The 16,785-nt window shown below is 42.2% G+C and overlaps 2 protein-coding genes across 6 annotated transcripts in view; one reads left to right on the top strand and one right to left on the bottom strand.

Moving 5' to 3' along the window:
• Positions 1-10,314, bottom strand: part of DIDO1 (death inducer-obliterator 1) — a 102,578-nt gene extending 92,264 nt beyond the window's left edge. The window contains exons 1-5 of one of the 4 annotated variants that reach the window (XM_044986372.1): positions 9,980-10,314; positions 8,872-9,059; positions 7,361-7,489; positions 4,934-5,006; positions 3,172-3,968 (exon numbers count right to left, since the gene is read on the bottom strand). The gene's annotated coding sequence lies outside the window, so the exon portion shown is untranslated. Of the gene's footprint in view, positions 1-1,199; positions 1,226-3,171; positions 3,969-4,933; positions 5,007-7,360; positions 7,490-8,871; positions 9,060-9,979 lie in introns of those variants that run through there. The other 3 variants (XM_044986371.1, XM_044986373.1, XM_044986374.1) reach the window with 3 other exon arrangements.
• Positions 10,315-11,733: 1,419 nt separating this feature from the next.
• GID8 (GID complex subunit 8 homolog) lies at positions 11,734-16,785 on the top strand. Of its 2 annotated transcripts, none has more exons than XM_044986332.1 (5): positions 11,734-11,874; positions 12,573-12,702; positions 13,363-13,559; positions 14,294-14,491; positions 15,894-16,785. In XM_044986332.1, the coding sequence occupies exons 2-5, from the start codon at positions 12,585-12,587 to the stop codon at positions 16,065-16,067; spliced, it is 687 nt and encodes a 228-aa protein (XP_044842267.1). In that variant the 5' UTR covers positions 11,734-11,874; positions 12,573-12,584; the 3' UTR covers positions 16,068-16,785. The 2 variants fall into 2 exon arrangements, with proteins under 2 accessions (XP_044842267.1, XP_044842268.1); XM_044986333.1 differs by lacking the exon at positions 11,734-11,874 and adding an exon at positions 12,220-12,238.

Raw genomic sequence — 16,785 nt, 5'->3', positions numbered from 1 at the left:
ACAGCCTCTACTTGTGAGCGTAGAGACTCTCCAGAGCACACTCAAGTAGTTATCCAGATAGAAAGTAAATTATATTTAGCTCTTCAACCAAAAAGCAGTCTCTGTTTTTTATGGTTGTAAAACTGGATTCTGAACTTGTACTAACTCTCCAGTTCAGCCATGAACTTCAGCTAGGCTAGGCAGATGACTTCCCATTCTTACTGTGGTGCATTCTCACCTCTTCTCCCCCGTTTTTTCCAGTTGAGCATTATAAGCTATTAGCCCAGCTTCTGCATTTCTCTTATTTTTGGACTTGCCTTCCTTTTGGTTGTCACTAGACTTTTTTGCCCCCTTCAAGTTTCCACTTGGTGCAACCAGCGCTGGCAAAACTAAGGTAGATAGATCACTGGTGTCTTTCTTAACTAAGGGTATGTCTACACTAGAGACCTTACAGTAGCACAGCTGTACTGTTGCAGCTGCATTGCTGTAAGATCTCTCACCTAGCCGCTCTATGCCGACAGAATTAAACCACCCCCAACGAGTGGCAGTAGCTATGTTGGCAGAAGAAGCTCTCCCACCGACGTAGCATTGTGCACACTACCACTCCCCTGAGCAACATAAATTTTGCTGACATAAGTAGTAGTGTAGATATGGCCTGTGGCTAGGTCTACACTTCAGCCTATGTTGGCAAAACTTTTGTTGCTTAGGGGGTGTGAATATTTCACCCTCTGCATGACATAAATTACACTGACATAAGCATTCGTGTGCATAGCTCTATGTTGCCGGGAGAGCTTCTCCTGCTGACACAGCTTATGCCACTTACGAAGGTGGTTTTTTTTTTTAATGGCAACACAGCTTATGCCACTGGTGGAGATGTTTTTTTTAATGCTGATGGGAGAGCTCTCTCCCATTGGCATAAAGTGTATTCACCACATATGCTGCCTAATACTCACACTGTTGCTAAGAATGCTAGTAGTAGCAATGGTGGGAAATTTAAAGAAAGGAATTTAGTGTAGACGAGGCCTGTCATTCTCCCTATATAATTTTAAATTAATAAAATAAGACTTCACATTTTCAGCTGAATTTCAATTATTTTTCCTCAACCAACAATTCAATTGGTTGTATGGTTAATTAAATTGCTAGAAACTAAAAACATACTTAGAGACTAAATTAATTTACATTACCACCTCTCACTGAAATCAGCAATAATGAGAACATACTTTAAAAAAAAAAGTTCATCTGATGACCGACTGCTAAATGAATAGGGTCCTACCAAATTCAGGTCCATTTTTCTCAATTTCACAGTCAGAAGATTTTAAAAATAGTAAATTTCATGATTTCAGCTATTTAAATCTGAAATGTCATGGTGATGTAACTGTAGGGATCCTGACCCAAGAAGGAGTTGGGGGGGCGGGGTCACAATGTTATTGTAGGGGAGGTTGTGGTAGTGCTATTCTTACTTGTGCACTGCTGCTGGTGGCGGTGCTGCCTTCAGAGCTGGGCAGCTGGAGAGGGGCAGCTGCTGGCCGGGAGCCTATCTCTGAAGGCAGAGCCACCATCAGCAGCGCAGAAGCAAGGATAGCATGGTATGGCATTTCCACCCCTTCTGCATTGCTGCCTCAGAGCTGGGCCTCAGTCAGCAGCTGCCACTCTCCGGCCACCCAGCTCTGTATAGTATAGGGTAAAAACAGACAAGACCAGATTTCATGGGGGAAGCCCAGATTTCACGGTCCATGGTGCATTTTTCATGACCATGAAATTGGTAGGACCCTATAAATGAACAATAAATTAAATAGGATTGTGTACGTTTAAATATTTAAAAAATAACGGTTTCTGAGAAAAAAAACAAAAGATAGGTTTATCCATCAAGAAAAATACAGCCTTGAAGAATTATGGATTACATAAAACCTTTATGTGATACATAAAATAGGTCAGTTTTTTCCTGAAATTCCTAAATGGAAGGAGTACACAGATCCCAGACCCACACAGTAAAGTAAACAAGGCGTCATACTAGGTTTTAAAAGTGATCATGTAAACTACAGGAAAAATTAAATTGTTTCATATTTTATATAGCAATTTTCATCTCAAAAGGATCACAAAGCATTTCACAAGTTCAAACTGACAAACTACAGAAAAAGAATTACTTCACCCATCACTGAAATGCAGCAAAGTCTGGGGTGAAGCATGAAACCTACTCTAGCTATTTTTTAATTTGATTGAATCTACAGGGGCAATTTAGGAAGGAAATTCTTACAGAAAGTAGCACAGGATCCTTAACGGTGCCAGGAAACCACAACGGTAATCACATACAAAAGATGGCACCTGGCACCATTAGAACTGGAGAAAGGAAAAATGTAGAGACTGGGAAGTTACTGGATAGTTTATAGGAAGCCAAAAGAGTTTCAATTCCTTGGCTCCTACCTTAAGACTAAAATCACCAAAACAAGGTGAAATTCACCTCTTCTATGTAACTCACCAATACAGATTGAATTTACTTCTAACTCCCCCAGGAAAAAAAAAAAGGCACCCGAGCTTGGATGAATTTCATTCCCACCCAAATGACCCCTACATCAGGATGACTGTCTCCCCACATTTCATCACTCCCATCACACGACCCCCCAACTGCGGGTGTCCCCCCACAACCATCACATCACCCGAGCCCCTCTCATCCGTTATGCGGGGCCGGGGGGGAAACGGTAGGCCAGAAAGGGGAGACGGATCGTGACATCACAGAGAAGTGGTTTGACATCAGCTCGATTATGATGTCGATCATCTTGTATCTCAACGGTCACCTCGTCCCCACAGTGGAGAAACCCGCCTCCGACACCCTGCTCCGTCCGGCGAGGGCGACGTCCCTCCGCTGCGGCTCGACAGCCATCACCGCTTACAGGGAGGCTCCTTTCGCTTCCCTCAGGGGCCCTGCATCGAGCGGCCGGCCCCCGCTGGTACCGCGCCAGGCCGCCGACTTGCCCGCAGAACCGGGTCGGGCCGACACTACCCCCGAAAACAGGGCTCGTTGACCCTCCGGGGGCCCTGAAGCCGCCTGGCCGGGCCTGCCCTCCTCCATTTTCTAGCCAGGCCCAGCGCCCCCAGGCCGTAGGCGGCGACCACCCCTTCTCCGCACCCCCCGCCTCAGTGCGAGCGGTGTACCCCGGTGTCCCGGATTCACCTCAGGCCGCCTCTCTCACTCACCGTCGGGAGGAGGGGACAGGTCTCGCCGCCACCGGGCGCCTCAGCCGAGTCGAGCCGCCATTTCCTCCTCGCAGCAGCTCCTCAGCGCTGGGCGCGGGGCACCACTCCTCCCCAGCTACCATAGAGACTGACATGGCGGCGAGGCGTGGCCCAGAGAGTCAACCGGCCGGCGCTCCCCGCGCTGTTCTACACACTGCTCCCGTGAGGACTTCTGGGGCGCTGCGGGCAACTGCCGTTCGGAAAAGAGAGCGCGAGGAGGCGGGACGCAGCCTCGGGGGCAGGAGGGCGAGCGCCGCGCGCACTCCCCCGGGGGCAGGCGAGACTCTGACAGACCAGGCCGTGGGTAGCTCCCTGCAGGGGCGGGCGCCGGGCAAAGCGGGAGCAGCAGAGCTCCAAGGCGGCAGGGCAGGGGGCTGCCGCCAAGCGGCCGAGACCGCAAGTTTCGTAGGGGGGACAGCCGGGGCAATAACCTCTGAAGTGAGAGGTATCCGCAGGGGGCAGCTAGGGGAAGCCCCTCTCTTCCTACTGCAGTGCAAACAGCAGCTGGCACCACCAGCTGCACTATTTTGATGCAGTGGTGGGAGGACTCCTGGGTTCTCTTCTTAAGCTCTTCCACCGCCTTCCTCGGTGACTGCGCAAATTAACCTCTCTGTGCCTCAGTCTTCACAGCAGTAAAAAGGGGGATAATTCTTACCTCACCGGAGTTAAAGAAGTTTAATTCGTTATTGGCAAGGTGCTTTGAGATCCTAGGCTGAAAGGCACCGTAGCAGTACTAAATATCTTTACAGTGACTCATCCTGGGGAGTAAACATAGCTTTGTCATATGGTGATTTTACACTTAATAGGGCAGAGAAGCTGCATCTGCCTGGAAACAACTGTCCAGACCCAAGACCAGCCCCATTCCCTCCTCCCTCAAAAGCAAATCCTCAATTGTATTTGGTTGGATGACTAAAATTGCAAAGAAATCAGAAAGCAGAATTCTCTGGGAGACCCAGCTGCCCACACAAACAACATTTTTCATATCTGTTTATTCAATGACAATGTTAATCTTTCTTACTGTTCTCTCCTTTCCATTCTGTTGTACCTGTAATTGCATTTGAAGTATCACTTAATCACTACTGTAACTGAAGATGCCTAATAAACTCCATTTTATTTTTAAATAATGTACTATTTAGTTTTTTTTAAATACCTTAAATACTGATAAACCCTATCCATTATCCTAGAGTTTGCAAAACCAGACAAATTGGGATTTGTCTGGGGGAGGGTAAAGACTGGTGTCAGTGACTCGAAAGTTTGATAGACACTCAAGGACCATTGTTCTACAAAAAAGTACTTTGCCACATGTAAATATACAATGTATTACAGAACCAGACAGGTGCTATTTTTTGCAGTTGTTTTCTGCAAAACCGTGATCCTCTAAGCTGCTTTTGGGGGTGGACCTTTCCACTTGCACAGAGCCCCATTCATTTAATTGATTTCAATGGAGTTTCATGCAATATAAGGACTAAGAACAATAAGAAAATATAGTAAAATTAAAAATGTGCTTAGTACTAATGCTGTAAAACTATTCATTTCCAATAAATTTGTATTTTGAAGCTGAATATATAAAAATGATTGAGAGAGTATAGTGGTAAAAGCCCTGGATTGGATGTGATGTTACATAATCTGGGTTCCAATTCCCAGTGCTATTAACTTCCTTTTGTGACATTAGCTAAATCAGCCTCTTTTTCTTCAACCATAAAAGGAAGCTATTAATACTTACCTCACTCGTAAGGACGTAGTGAGGCTTAATTCATTATTGGTTGTAAAGCACAGAGATCCCTTGATGAAAGGTGCTACAAAAATACAAAACATTATTATTATTAAAAGTAGACACTGCCACCTTAATTTTATTCTGCAACTACAGAGCTCCAATAAACTGAATACCTTGACCTATTTGAAAAAAATATTGCAAAGTTTTGACAGACCAAATTCACCTGTGATATAATCTCTAGAATAATAGAGAATGTAGTGAAAACACTAGCATCATGGCATGTGTCAGATAGATAAAACAAGTAATTTACACATCAAGGAAGTAAAATGTAAGTGTTTTCCAGGAAAGTAACTACCAAACAAGTGTAAAAAAGCATGCACCACACTCTACTCTCCGGGTCCTTGCAGTTGTATTTTCTACTATATGCACCCTCCATTGTTCCCTCCAGGTATTAAGTTATCAGTTTTGCATCCCCCCAGATACTAAACTGATGCAAGTTACATTTATGCCCAATATGTAAATCTACATCATGCTTTATATCTCCTTTTGGCTTAGAGGATTCCATGCTTGCACCACCACTAGATTTGGCCCAGCTAGTTTCTCTTATCAGTTGTCTTCATCATATTTACTGGAGAAGCATCTCCAATACTGTATTATCAAGATATGTTGTCCAAACAAGAGGATTCTTCTACCCTATTAGAAATAATGTTTCATCTGTATTTCAGAACTGCTCAATTTGCATCTCAGGAATTCCCTTTTCCATTGCTCAGCAAACAAACTGATTTCCTTTTCAATAGTCAAGTCCTAAAGGATCTTTCTTCATGAGAGAAATTATTTTTAATTTTTGGCATTTAACTATGTGTAACCTAGAATTGCATAGCACATTCATTATGAAACTACACAAAAACACTTGCTTTTCTGTTTTGTTACAAACTCTAAACTAGTCCAGGTTTGTAGAGGCTCACAAACCTTTTGAGCAAGCCCAAGCTGATTATGCAGGGGACTGGACTAGATGACCTCTCAAGGTCCCTTCCAGTCCTATAATTCTATGAATGAACTTAGGCTGATTTAGGGGGTTGAGTGTTTTGGATGGGAGCATGGCTTCAACCTAATTTCTTCTTACCTAGAAGTTACAACATGCAAGTTCATGACCAAAGAAAATGGTTCCCACAAACGCCTACAAAATTAAACAGCTGAGTTTCACACAGCACTAGTATCAGCTTGGCAGTACAACTGAAATTCATGGTAGGCTGGCTAGCTCAGGAGACTGGATAACAGACCATAGAGCGTCTGACCTCTTCTATGTTGGAGTGAGACTTCGGACCAGATTGGTAGTGACCAAAATTAACCATTTGACAGTTGTTTGTTTGGTGGTCTGCATGAAATGAGTTTGGTCTCCGTTCAGTCCCAGATTCATGTGATAAAAAGCACCACCACAATTTGTCTTAATTGAGAACACTGAGACTAGCAAAGAGACTTAAAGGCTGACAGGCAATTTAAAAAATGTTCCAACAGACACCTTCATGCTTTCTCCTGTGCTGCCCCTTATGCACTGGAGGAGCTTCCCATAAATATCCACCAAACCACCACATTGTCTTCCTTCATACCCCTCCTTAAAACTCGTCTCTGCTGTGATGCCTATAAAAAACAACAATTGTTAGGCAGTTGGTGTATTGTGACCATTGCTTATGCTGATCAGTATTGTCTCATTTCTTCCTTGTGCTCCTTTTTTGTTGTATCCACCTGTTAGCTTGTAAACTCTTGGGAGCAGGAGCCATCTCTTCATTATTTTTGTGCAAGGTTTAGTACAATGGAACGTTGACATCTAGGTGCACTGCTAAACTACTACTACTAACAACAGGCATAGAAATTTCACTGTCTTCTCATCCCCCTAGAGATGGTACCTTCAAATCTGGATTCGGGTGCATTTGTGTGCATTTGTAGGGAAATGGTAAAGTGATCAGATAACTTTTTTTTTTTCCCAAGAGACAGGACTGAAGAAGAGCTCTTGAAAGCTTGTTTCTCTCACCAACAGAAGTTGGACCAATAAAATATATTATCTTACCCACCTTGTCTCTCTAATATCCTGGGACTGACATGGCTACAACAACATACAAGTTTTTTCAAGACAGTCTCATTTTTCAATGGCCCTTAAAATTTGGAGCCCTAGAGTTGGACAATTGTTTTACACTCTGTATCCCAGCATACTCCTCCTCTCCGCTAGGGGCACTATAGCAGACTCTGCAAAGCCATTTTCAGCAGCCAGAAAGAGGCTAAAGATGGCATTACCCCAGGAGGCAAAGGTAGGGAGTATAAATCGTGAATGAGCTTTCCCTGGAGTGGGGAGTGACAGATGGTGCCTTTCTTTATTTTGATAATCCAGACACCTTAAATATTTGGAAACTTGCATTGCTGCTGCTTGTGCTCATGCTATACCTGTTCTACGGATAAAGGCTTTCTTCGTTTCCAGCACCTCTCACAAAACTAGATGATGGGCTGTCACGTGGGCATGTCTCTGGAGCACTAGATTCTCCAAGGTTGTTGATTCTCCACCTTTCTTGAGCTCTAGATTCACACAGATACAAAATACTTAACACTCATTTAAATACTTTTCATGAAAGCAAAGCAAAATGTTTAGTGCAGGGTTCACCACCAACAGGGAATTTTGGAAAATAAGTGCAGAATTTTCTCCATATTTGGTCTTTCACTGGGATTTTAACCAAATTCTGGTGGATTTCTGCAGAGATTTCTCAGTTTGTTTTTGGCTCTACAGGATTCTATTCCACCTTTTTAATACCAGACACCATTGTAATACCCAAGGAAGTTTTTCAACAATTATTAATAAAGTTAAAAATTAACTGCAGCAGCTGCACCAAATTTACAAAAAAAGTTAAAATTCTCCCAAACCATCCAGTATGAGCCTAACATTTTGTAACTAGTGTAGAAGTCCCTTTTATCCTACTTTTTAAAGTCCTTACAAAGTTGTAGTTAATAAAAGATTTCCCAGAAATGTATTTTGGGATATATCCCATCATCTTGGAAGCTCTCCCACTCACGGAAAGCTTGGTTTTCTAGAGCAGTGCTTAGCTGTAGCCAAAACAAGTCATGCTGCTGAGATGGAAAAGTGGACTGCCTCCAGAGATAGAAGCTTGGCACAGCGAGTTGGCTGACCTGGTAACATTTCTGAGAAGAGGCACCTCAAACATTTTGAAAAGATTTGGCCTGACTTTCTATACATCTCTGATTAATTCCTAGTGAACTAAAACAGATACATCATTCCTCCATTCCTCTCTCTGCCCCTCTTTCTTTCTCCTCCCTTTCCATTCATTTACTTTCCTTTTTTTTTTTTTTTTTTGGTTCTCCCTTATTTTGAGGGGGAAAATTCAAATATAAATTAAAAAATAATAAAGATTGATGACAGACCTTGCTGTTCTCTAGTTTCTGCAGGACACTGGCACATGGGGGAGGGATAGCTCAGTGGCTTTGGGAATTTGGGGATTGGTCCGGCTTTGGGCAGCGGGTTGGACTAGATGACCTCCTGAGGTCCCTTCCAACTCTGATATTCTATGATTCTATAGAAGATGTTGCTACTATTATTTGGTCCAGTCTCTTGCTTGCCAGGCTGGGAGCATATTGTCACTCTGAAATAATAACCATTAAAGACTGCTTGTTTCTAAGCAATCTCATCCAGCCCTCAAGCCACAGAAGGGCATTTGAAGAGACTGCCACTTCTCCTACGCAGCTCAGCAAAGTTTTGGCAGGTAGGGTGGGGGAAACATGAGAGGTTCATCACTGGGGTACTTGTCCTAAGGAGTGGAAGGAGCTTAGCATCTGGCAAGGGGAGAAAGAAATTCAGTGGGGAAATTTTCCCATTTGCTTTCCAGACACTCCTCCCTCACAGCTTCATTACTTCCAGACTCCTTTCGTCCTCTATTGAGAGCACCTACCTTAATGAAGGACTTAAGGGCCTGTTTCCCACATCACATTTGAAGCCTGTGTACAATATGACTTGGTGCTTCTAAATCCTAGTGCTCCAGATCATACAGTACTAGGAGTCTGAGTGCCCCACTATGCACACAGTTAATTAGACAGGCCAGCAGGCATTACATAGTGGATGATCCAACACTTACTTCACCTGGTATAAGGTAGAGAGAGGACAATGAGTTAGTTGGTTGGCCAGCCAATAACGTATTTATAATACATTGAAACTAGTATCTGTAAAAGCAGCAAAGAGTCTTGTGGCACCTTATAGACTCCAAAACGTCTGTTAGTCTATAAGGTGCCACAAGACTCTTTGCTGCTTTTACAGATCCAGACTAACACAGCTACCCCTCTTATACTTGAAACTAGGATAAAGTTTGAGTCACTATGATCAGACACTGATCCTCCAAAATATCCAGGATTTTCTTCATAAAACTATTATGTTAGCAGGGAAGAAGGGCTGACAATGCAGACAAAACAAAACAAGACTAATACAGACATAAATTATTTGCATCTTTAAAACTTAGTTTAAAACTTATATACAATAGTTAGATATTTCTAGCAAGAAAGTGAGAGTTAATATAGACATGTGGGTTCAGCGTTAACACCCCATTAAAACAAATAGGAAAGTTAACACTTCTCAGAAGTATTCTTTGTTTGCAAACTCATTAAAAAGATACTTGTTCAGGTAACATTCAATACATTTCCTTTGCAACAAAAATGACTAGAAACTCCCTATCCCCATGAAAGCTTAAACTCTACAGGAAACTTTTAGGCATTACCAAAACTATATGGGGAGACATTCATTCTGAACATGTGTATTACTAGTGCCCCAAATTATTATTTATATAATCATTTTATGTCATTCTATATTTCCACACCCAAAATAGTGTGGTGGAGCAGCAGTGTGTCACTGGAAGCAATAGCTGCAGTCCAGCACCTACTTTTGTCTCAATTTCCCTTTATATTGGTGAAAATAAGTCCATGAAGGGAAAATGAATAACGTATTTGTTGTTTTCCTGAAACTGTGAAGAAACCAGAAACCAATACTGTAGACAGGTCCACTGCACACACCTGGTCAAACTTTTCCTTGTTTTTTTTAATCAAGACATTTTCATTTTTCCTGCTGCTTTTGTGACTCTTGTTCCTTTTACCTGTAATTGCAGTTGTGGTATCAGTTACACTGCACTACAACCTTCTCTCCTTTCCCTGTGTTTGAGGTGTGGTTCTCTGTATAGCAGAATCAGGAAGTGGTCATAGGGATTGGACCTCCCCATCCTCTCCACCTAAATAGAAGTCTCCATATAAACTCCACCTATTAGGGAGGAGTTGGCAAAGTCAGATAATTTGAAGGGTTGGGGGGGGCGGGTGTTTGGACAAAAGATGTTCTTCAATCTTATTAGCAAAAGAGGCACAGGAAAGAGTCCTCTGCTCAAAATGTACTAATTGGTTGGGAACCAGAAACTTTCTGGGGTTTCCATTTTAAGGGCTCGTTTACACATTTACATTGTTCCTGATTAATTCCAAAAGCCTGTAGCAAAGGCCACTAAAGTAAATAGGAATCTTTCCATTGAATTAAATTGACTTTAGATCATGCCTTCAGAGAGGACCATAGAAGATAAGAATAAGGTGATTAGGGACAAGTATAGAGGGTTAATGGATGTTGCACTATATCTGAAGTTACAGACTCAGGGCTTATGTTATTTTTTATTTGTATCTTACACTGGTTGTATTTATTAGTACTCTTCAACTGTAACTTTGAAGTGCTTGTGACAATTTATATATATATATATATATATATATATATATATATATATATATATATATAAAGTAGCTCCTTGTTAAAAAATCTGTATTGATTATAAACATTCAGTAAAAAAATTTGTATAGAAATAACTCAAATTTAAAATTATTAGATAGTGGTTGTACTATGCTATGATAATTTGAGTTTTGGGTTATGCTTTTCAGGTGCAACTTCAAAAAAAAGTATGTGTGAAATGGGTAAATGCAACCTCAAATACCTGCTTTGCGTGTGGGGATTGGGGAAAAGTGAAATTCCAAGTTTTCCTGGAGGATCCTGATGTACGTTGTTCTGAAAATGTAGGCTTTTTTTTTTAATACTGATTTACCTATTTCTGCTATGAACTTATTTAAAAAAAAATTTTTTTTAAACTGAAATAGTTAGATTGGTACAACCCCTCATTTGGACAGTTACACAGCATAAAGATGCATCTGCACATTTATACCAGTAAAACTGCATCCACATTATGGGACTTGTCCTACTTGAAATATACCAGCATAGTTAAAACAATAGTGTTTGTGTGTAGTGTAGACAAGGCCAGCGCGAAACACATGCAGCATAATCCCTAGGGGTCCAGATGGCTGTAGCGTGCAATGGTGATGTCAGGGCATCCCAATAATAATCCCTGCACAACCCGGTTTAATCTGCGTTCAGATTTGACCCCAAGATCTTCATGCTCATAGCTGTGCCTGGGATTCATATTCATCCCATTGACTTCCATGGGCCTAATCACAGGCCTGTGTGAAAGGCCCTGATCCTACAGTGGCTGGGGAGCCCTGAGCGCGCCCTATAGCGCCGGCCTTGCCTCCTCTACCGCCCGGGGGGCTTGGCAGGGCTCAGGGGACGCGACCCGCCGCACGTCCATGCTAATTTTCTCCACCGCTTCCAGGCTGCTTAGCATAGTCGAGGCCTCCCTCCGCCAGTCTCTATGGTACTTCGCCGGCCTCCAGGTCCTCCGTAGTCTCTATGGTGCTTTCCCCTCTAGGTCTTGTCTGGGTTTCTTCTTCCCCCCATCTCTATGGTGCGTGCCGCTCCCCGGCTCCGGCAGGCGATTGGCTGGGAGGCCAGTTCTCGCGAGACGAGAGTTGCAGGCAGAGTCCCGGCTGAGCGAGGAGGCGGAGTGGGGTCTGGGGCCGCGCACCGGGGCCCGGCAGCAGTGGCGCGTTCGGTAAGATGGCGCCTGGGGGGGCCTCGCTCGGGGGGCGGCGCGGAGAGGAGCGGAGCCTGGTGTGGGGAGCGGCTAGAGCCCGGCTGGGGAGGGGTTTCGGGGCCCTGGGGTGTTAGGCGCCGGAAGAAGCGGCTCTGGTCCTCGCACAGCTCAGGGGGCCTGGCCCGTCCCCACAGGAGCATCGGGGCTGAGGGGCGCGCGCGCGCGCTTGGCAGGGCCGAAGAAGCCTTCAGCGTCTTGGAGGTGGCGCCGTAAAGCCCCGCACCGAGCCGGGCCCCCCGAGACCCCGACCGGCTCAGGGCTCCTCGTGAGGGGTGGGGGATAAGGCCCGGCCAGCCTGTGTGAGAGGGTGATTCGGTGCCTGGTATGTGTATGGAGGGGCGGGTGTGTACGATGGTGTCTGTTGTACGTATATGGGGTGGGGGGCTGTATGCTGGGCGCGGGGTGTCTGTGCGGGGGCAGGGCTGTGTGGTGGTGGGTGATGTATGTGGGTCGGTTTCTGTTACAGTGGCTGATCTCAAAACAAGAGTTCAGTTCTCCGTTCGATGACTTTTTGTTTAGCCAACAATCTTTATTGAACAAGCAAAGAAGGTATTAATAACTGAGCTGGTCCCACAGTTCTTATAGGCAAGTTAGACTTAACTTTTCTTTCACCTATTGTTATCTGTGCCAAGTAAGATACTTTTCATTCCTTATAGTGAAAATCCAGAATGAGTTATGCAGAAAAACCTGATGAAATCACAAAAGATGAATGGATGGAAAAACTCAATAACTTGCACATCCAAAGAGCTGATATGAATCGCCTGATCATGAACTATCTTGTTACAGGTAACAGTGAGTAATGGATGCTACTATTACATTTAGTAGGTTGGTCTCTTTAGATCATCTGACCTTTATTTTAATCAATAAAATTCATTCTTACTAGAATGAGCTATTAAATGGTTGATACTAATAGATATCACTATTGCCTGTATTTTCTGTGATTTCTAGAATATTTTCTAGAAATCACAGAAAATATAGTTGATAATTATTGTTTAGACAGCCAGGGTCCATAGCGTGGAATGTCAATAGCCACATCTGGCATTACTCAAGGTGTCTAAAAGCTCCACAGGGTTATTACTGATCTGGTGCATCCCAGCCAGTAGCCATGCAGTGTCCCCTCCTGAACTCAAATCTGATTTTCAGGGCTCGATGTGCAGGGACTTTATCTTCAAGGCCGACTGTGTGACCAAAAAGTGCTGCTGGTGGTGACTGATGATGACTTCAGTCCTCAGTAATCCCTATTACTGAGAAAATCAAATCATCTTATGCCCAGTAGTTCGTTAGCAACATATATGAAATGCCTCCAGCCTCCTGAGGTCTTGTTTAAGCAACATCTATGTTTCAGATCTATATAAGTCAATTGGAAGTATACAGGTTTGATAAATCTGTACTATTGTATGTAGCTTATTAAATAGAATTCAGAGATGAAACGTGTTTTTATTTCAGAGGGTTTTAAAGAGGCAGCAGAAAAGTTTCGGATGGAGTCTGGAATTGAGCCCAGTGTTGATCTAGAGACTCTGGATGAAAGGATAAAAATTCGAGAAATGATACTGAAAGGACAGATTCAAGAAGCAATTGCATTGATTAATAGTCTCCATCCAGAATTGTTAGATACAAACCGATACCTTTACTTTCATTTGCAGGTAAGACCCAGTGATTAATTTGTTTTGTATCTAGAATTGTTTGGAGACTGAAGAAAAGATGTAATTGCAAGCATTCACTAATGTGGTGTGGAATGTGATTTTTAACTGTCTATTTCTTATGTTATGGCATGGAATGCAGTAGCTTTTAAAGAGTATTTTTAGTTTGTATTTCTTAATATATATGACATAACCATATTCATCTTACCTATGATTTGTAAACTCCCAAATTGCTGATGGTTAGTCATGTCTTCTGGCAGCAGTTATAAAGTTTCTTGAAAACAGGGGTTCTCAACTGGGGGTCGGGACCCCTCAGGGGGTTGTGAAGTTATTAGGTGGGGGGTCGTGAGCTGTCATACTCTACCCCAAACCCCGCTTTGCCTCCAGCATTTATAATGGTGTTAAATATGTTAAAAGGTGTTTTTAATTTATGGGGGCGTGTTGCATTCAGAGGCTTGCTATGTGAAAGGGGTCACCAGTACAAAAGTTTGAGAACCACTGCTTTAAAACCTATCTTCTAGGTTTTAAATGGCTCCAAAATCAATTGAAAAATAGGATTAACTGTACTATTAGTCCAACAAGAATGTATTTGTGAATTTTAGTACTGACAAAATACTGATTTATTACAGCTTTGCTACTTAATATGTAAGAGAAGAAATGGAATACCTAGAGTCTAACACATTAAACATCACTTACCCCTCTATTGACTAACCTTGCTTTGATCCTCACGTATATAGCAGCAGCATTTGATTGAACTGATTCGGCAGCGTGAGACAGAGGCAGCCCTGGAATTTGCTCAGACTCAATTGGCAGAACAAGGAGAGGAGAGCAGAGAATGCTTGACAGAAATGGAGCGCACGCTGGCATTGCTTGCCTTTGATAATCCTGAAGAATCACCTTTTGGAGACTTGCTCAACATGATGCAGAGACAGAAGGTAATGCATGCTCAAATGAAAGCTCTTTCCACTTTTGTTTATCCTTGTGGACAGCTAATATTACAATATTTTGTACATAATTACCAAATATTTATAAACTGGTATGGAGAACAGAAGTATTTCTAAAGCTGAGACTTCTGTTATAATTTAACAGCAATATTTTTAGAACACACAAGAACTTTTGTAATGTACAACATCCCCCATTTGTGAAACTATGGGCTTGCTTTATCCATCTTTTGATACAGTATAAACTACTGCAATTTCCTCTCTTATGCTCTTCCTAATCTCAATGCTCTGTAAACTTCAAGGTGTTCAGAATGATGCTGTCTTGCTCTAGGAAACAGGAGCATATTTCCTTTTCACTGGCTTCCTATCCACTTCTGAGTGCAGATGAAAAATGCTCTTGGTGTTCTTTGATATTACTTGGATATGCTCATTTTGACCTTTTTTCCACCTGTGTCCCTCAACTGCTGCCACTATCCCTTCTGGGTTTTTTTTAAATCTGGAACTACTTTTTATAGTCAGATTTAGGTAATACAGCATAACTTTAATTGCTGCTTGATTTTGCTTAGACTAAAAAACTAACACATTGGAGTAGATACTAGAAGCACCAGAACAGTGCTTCCTACATGCAGGGTTTTTGAGAAATTAAAATGGCTTCATTTCATCTTGCTGTTTCTCCTCCCACACCCTTCCTGATCCTGAAGGCTGCTAATAGAATATGAAAGGTAAACTTGTGCTTTCTGGTGTTATGCATTAGATTTGCCCTATGTAAGGAAGGTAAGGCAATTGTAAACTTCCTTATGGGATGGCTATCAAGAGAACTATGTTATCCCATACACTATGTTTTATAGAATTGTTTAATCTTATATTCTGGGGGAAAATGGCTGTTATTGCACAAACCTGGTAGTGGAACTTCAGAGCAGAATTTTTATCTTGAATGTTTGGAGAGGCAAAAAAATACAGTGAGGTAATATTCTATGTGGTTAATTTGCTCTAACTTGTGCTGGTGGATTATGGTCCCCATTGGTTGCTCCACCACCAGGATCCTTGGAGCACATTGCATTCTGACCTTATCTCCTCATCCTCACTCTTGATCTTTCTTTGCGCTGGGTGGGCCAGGAGGGGCTGGCATGGTAGCCTTATGCCAGCTGAGCAATTCTCAGCTGCTGCCTTAAGGAAGATTTAACACCTTGTGGCACTGCTGTAATAGTGTGAGAGAGGGTTTAAAAGGCCAGATCCTCAACTCCTCTTACTTGTTTTCAGTGTAATGTGAGACCAGTGAGGTGTTTAAGCTCTACTTTTTCTAACTTGTACTCAGAGGAATTCATAAACTCTGCAGGACATTCTCCTTCAGTTAATATATATGATCACTACTCTAAGTTCAATATTTCTTTTCCAGGTATGGAGCGAAGTTAACCAAGCTGTTCTAGACTATGAAAATCGCGAGTCAACACCCAAGTTGGCTAAATTACTCAAACTACTACTATGGGCTCAGAATGAACTGGACCAGAAGAAAGTAAAATATCCAAAAATGACAGACCTCAGCAAGGGGACAATTGAGGAACCCAAGTAAATTATGTGCAGATGGACACCAAGAAATCTTAGTACTGCACAGTATACATTTATATCAGTCTGTGACTGAAATATTTTTACTACAGTACAGAACTCAACAATTCAGATTTTTTTCAACGAACATCTTATTTAAAGGGAGAAGTCCCTTTTAAATGCTGAGAACTGCATTGAAAGGCGCTGTATCTCTTTGAAAGTCTGACTTAGGCTATGCACTATCATACATTTTTTAAAAATCCAATTAGACAGGAAAGAAAAAAATGGCATTTTAAAGTACAGTGCTCAAGGTTTCTAATTGGCTACTGATACTTAGTTTAGTGGCCAGTGAGTTAAATGGGGTTAACTATTCAGTTAAGTTTAACACTCTCTCATTTGAAATGTATATAGATCAGTGAATATTTTCTACCTTACGTTAAGTTATAGCAAGATATGCATTTCCCCTTAAAACTAACAACTGGTCAAGTTTTCATCTAAAACTTTCTTACTGTACGGCCAACCTTTTGCATAGGAAATAGTGTATAAACTTGTAAATCATAATTTAAGGACTTTTTTTCCCCTTGTTTCTGACTCTGGTGCTTTATTTATATGGTGAGAGCTATGTTCACAGTGGATCAATGACCCATCTTTTCACAAGTAGTATTGCTGGAAATAAAAGTTTCTTTTTAATTTCAAGAATGACCAAAATGGCCTCCTGAAATAAGACATTAAATCATATATTTAAA

The sequence above is a fragment of the Mauremys mutica genome, chromosome 13, assembly GCF_020497125.1.
Source record: "Mauremys mutica isolate MM-2020 ecotype Southern chromosome 13, ASM2049712v1, whole genome shotgun sequence".
In the NCBI taxonomy this organism is placed as follows: domain Eukaryota; kingdom Metazoa; phylum Chordata; order Testudines; family Geoemydidae; genus Mauremys; species Mauremys mutica.
Note: the sequence above shows the minus strand (reverse complement) of the source record. Positions and strands in the feature narration are given on the sequence as shown.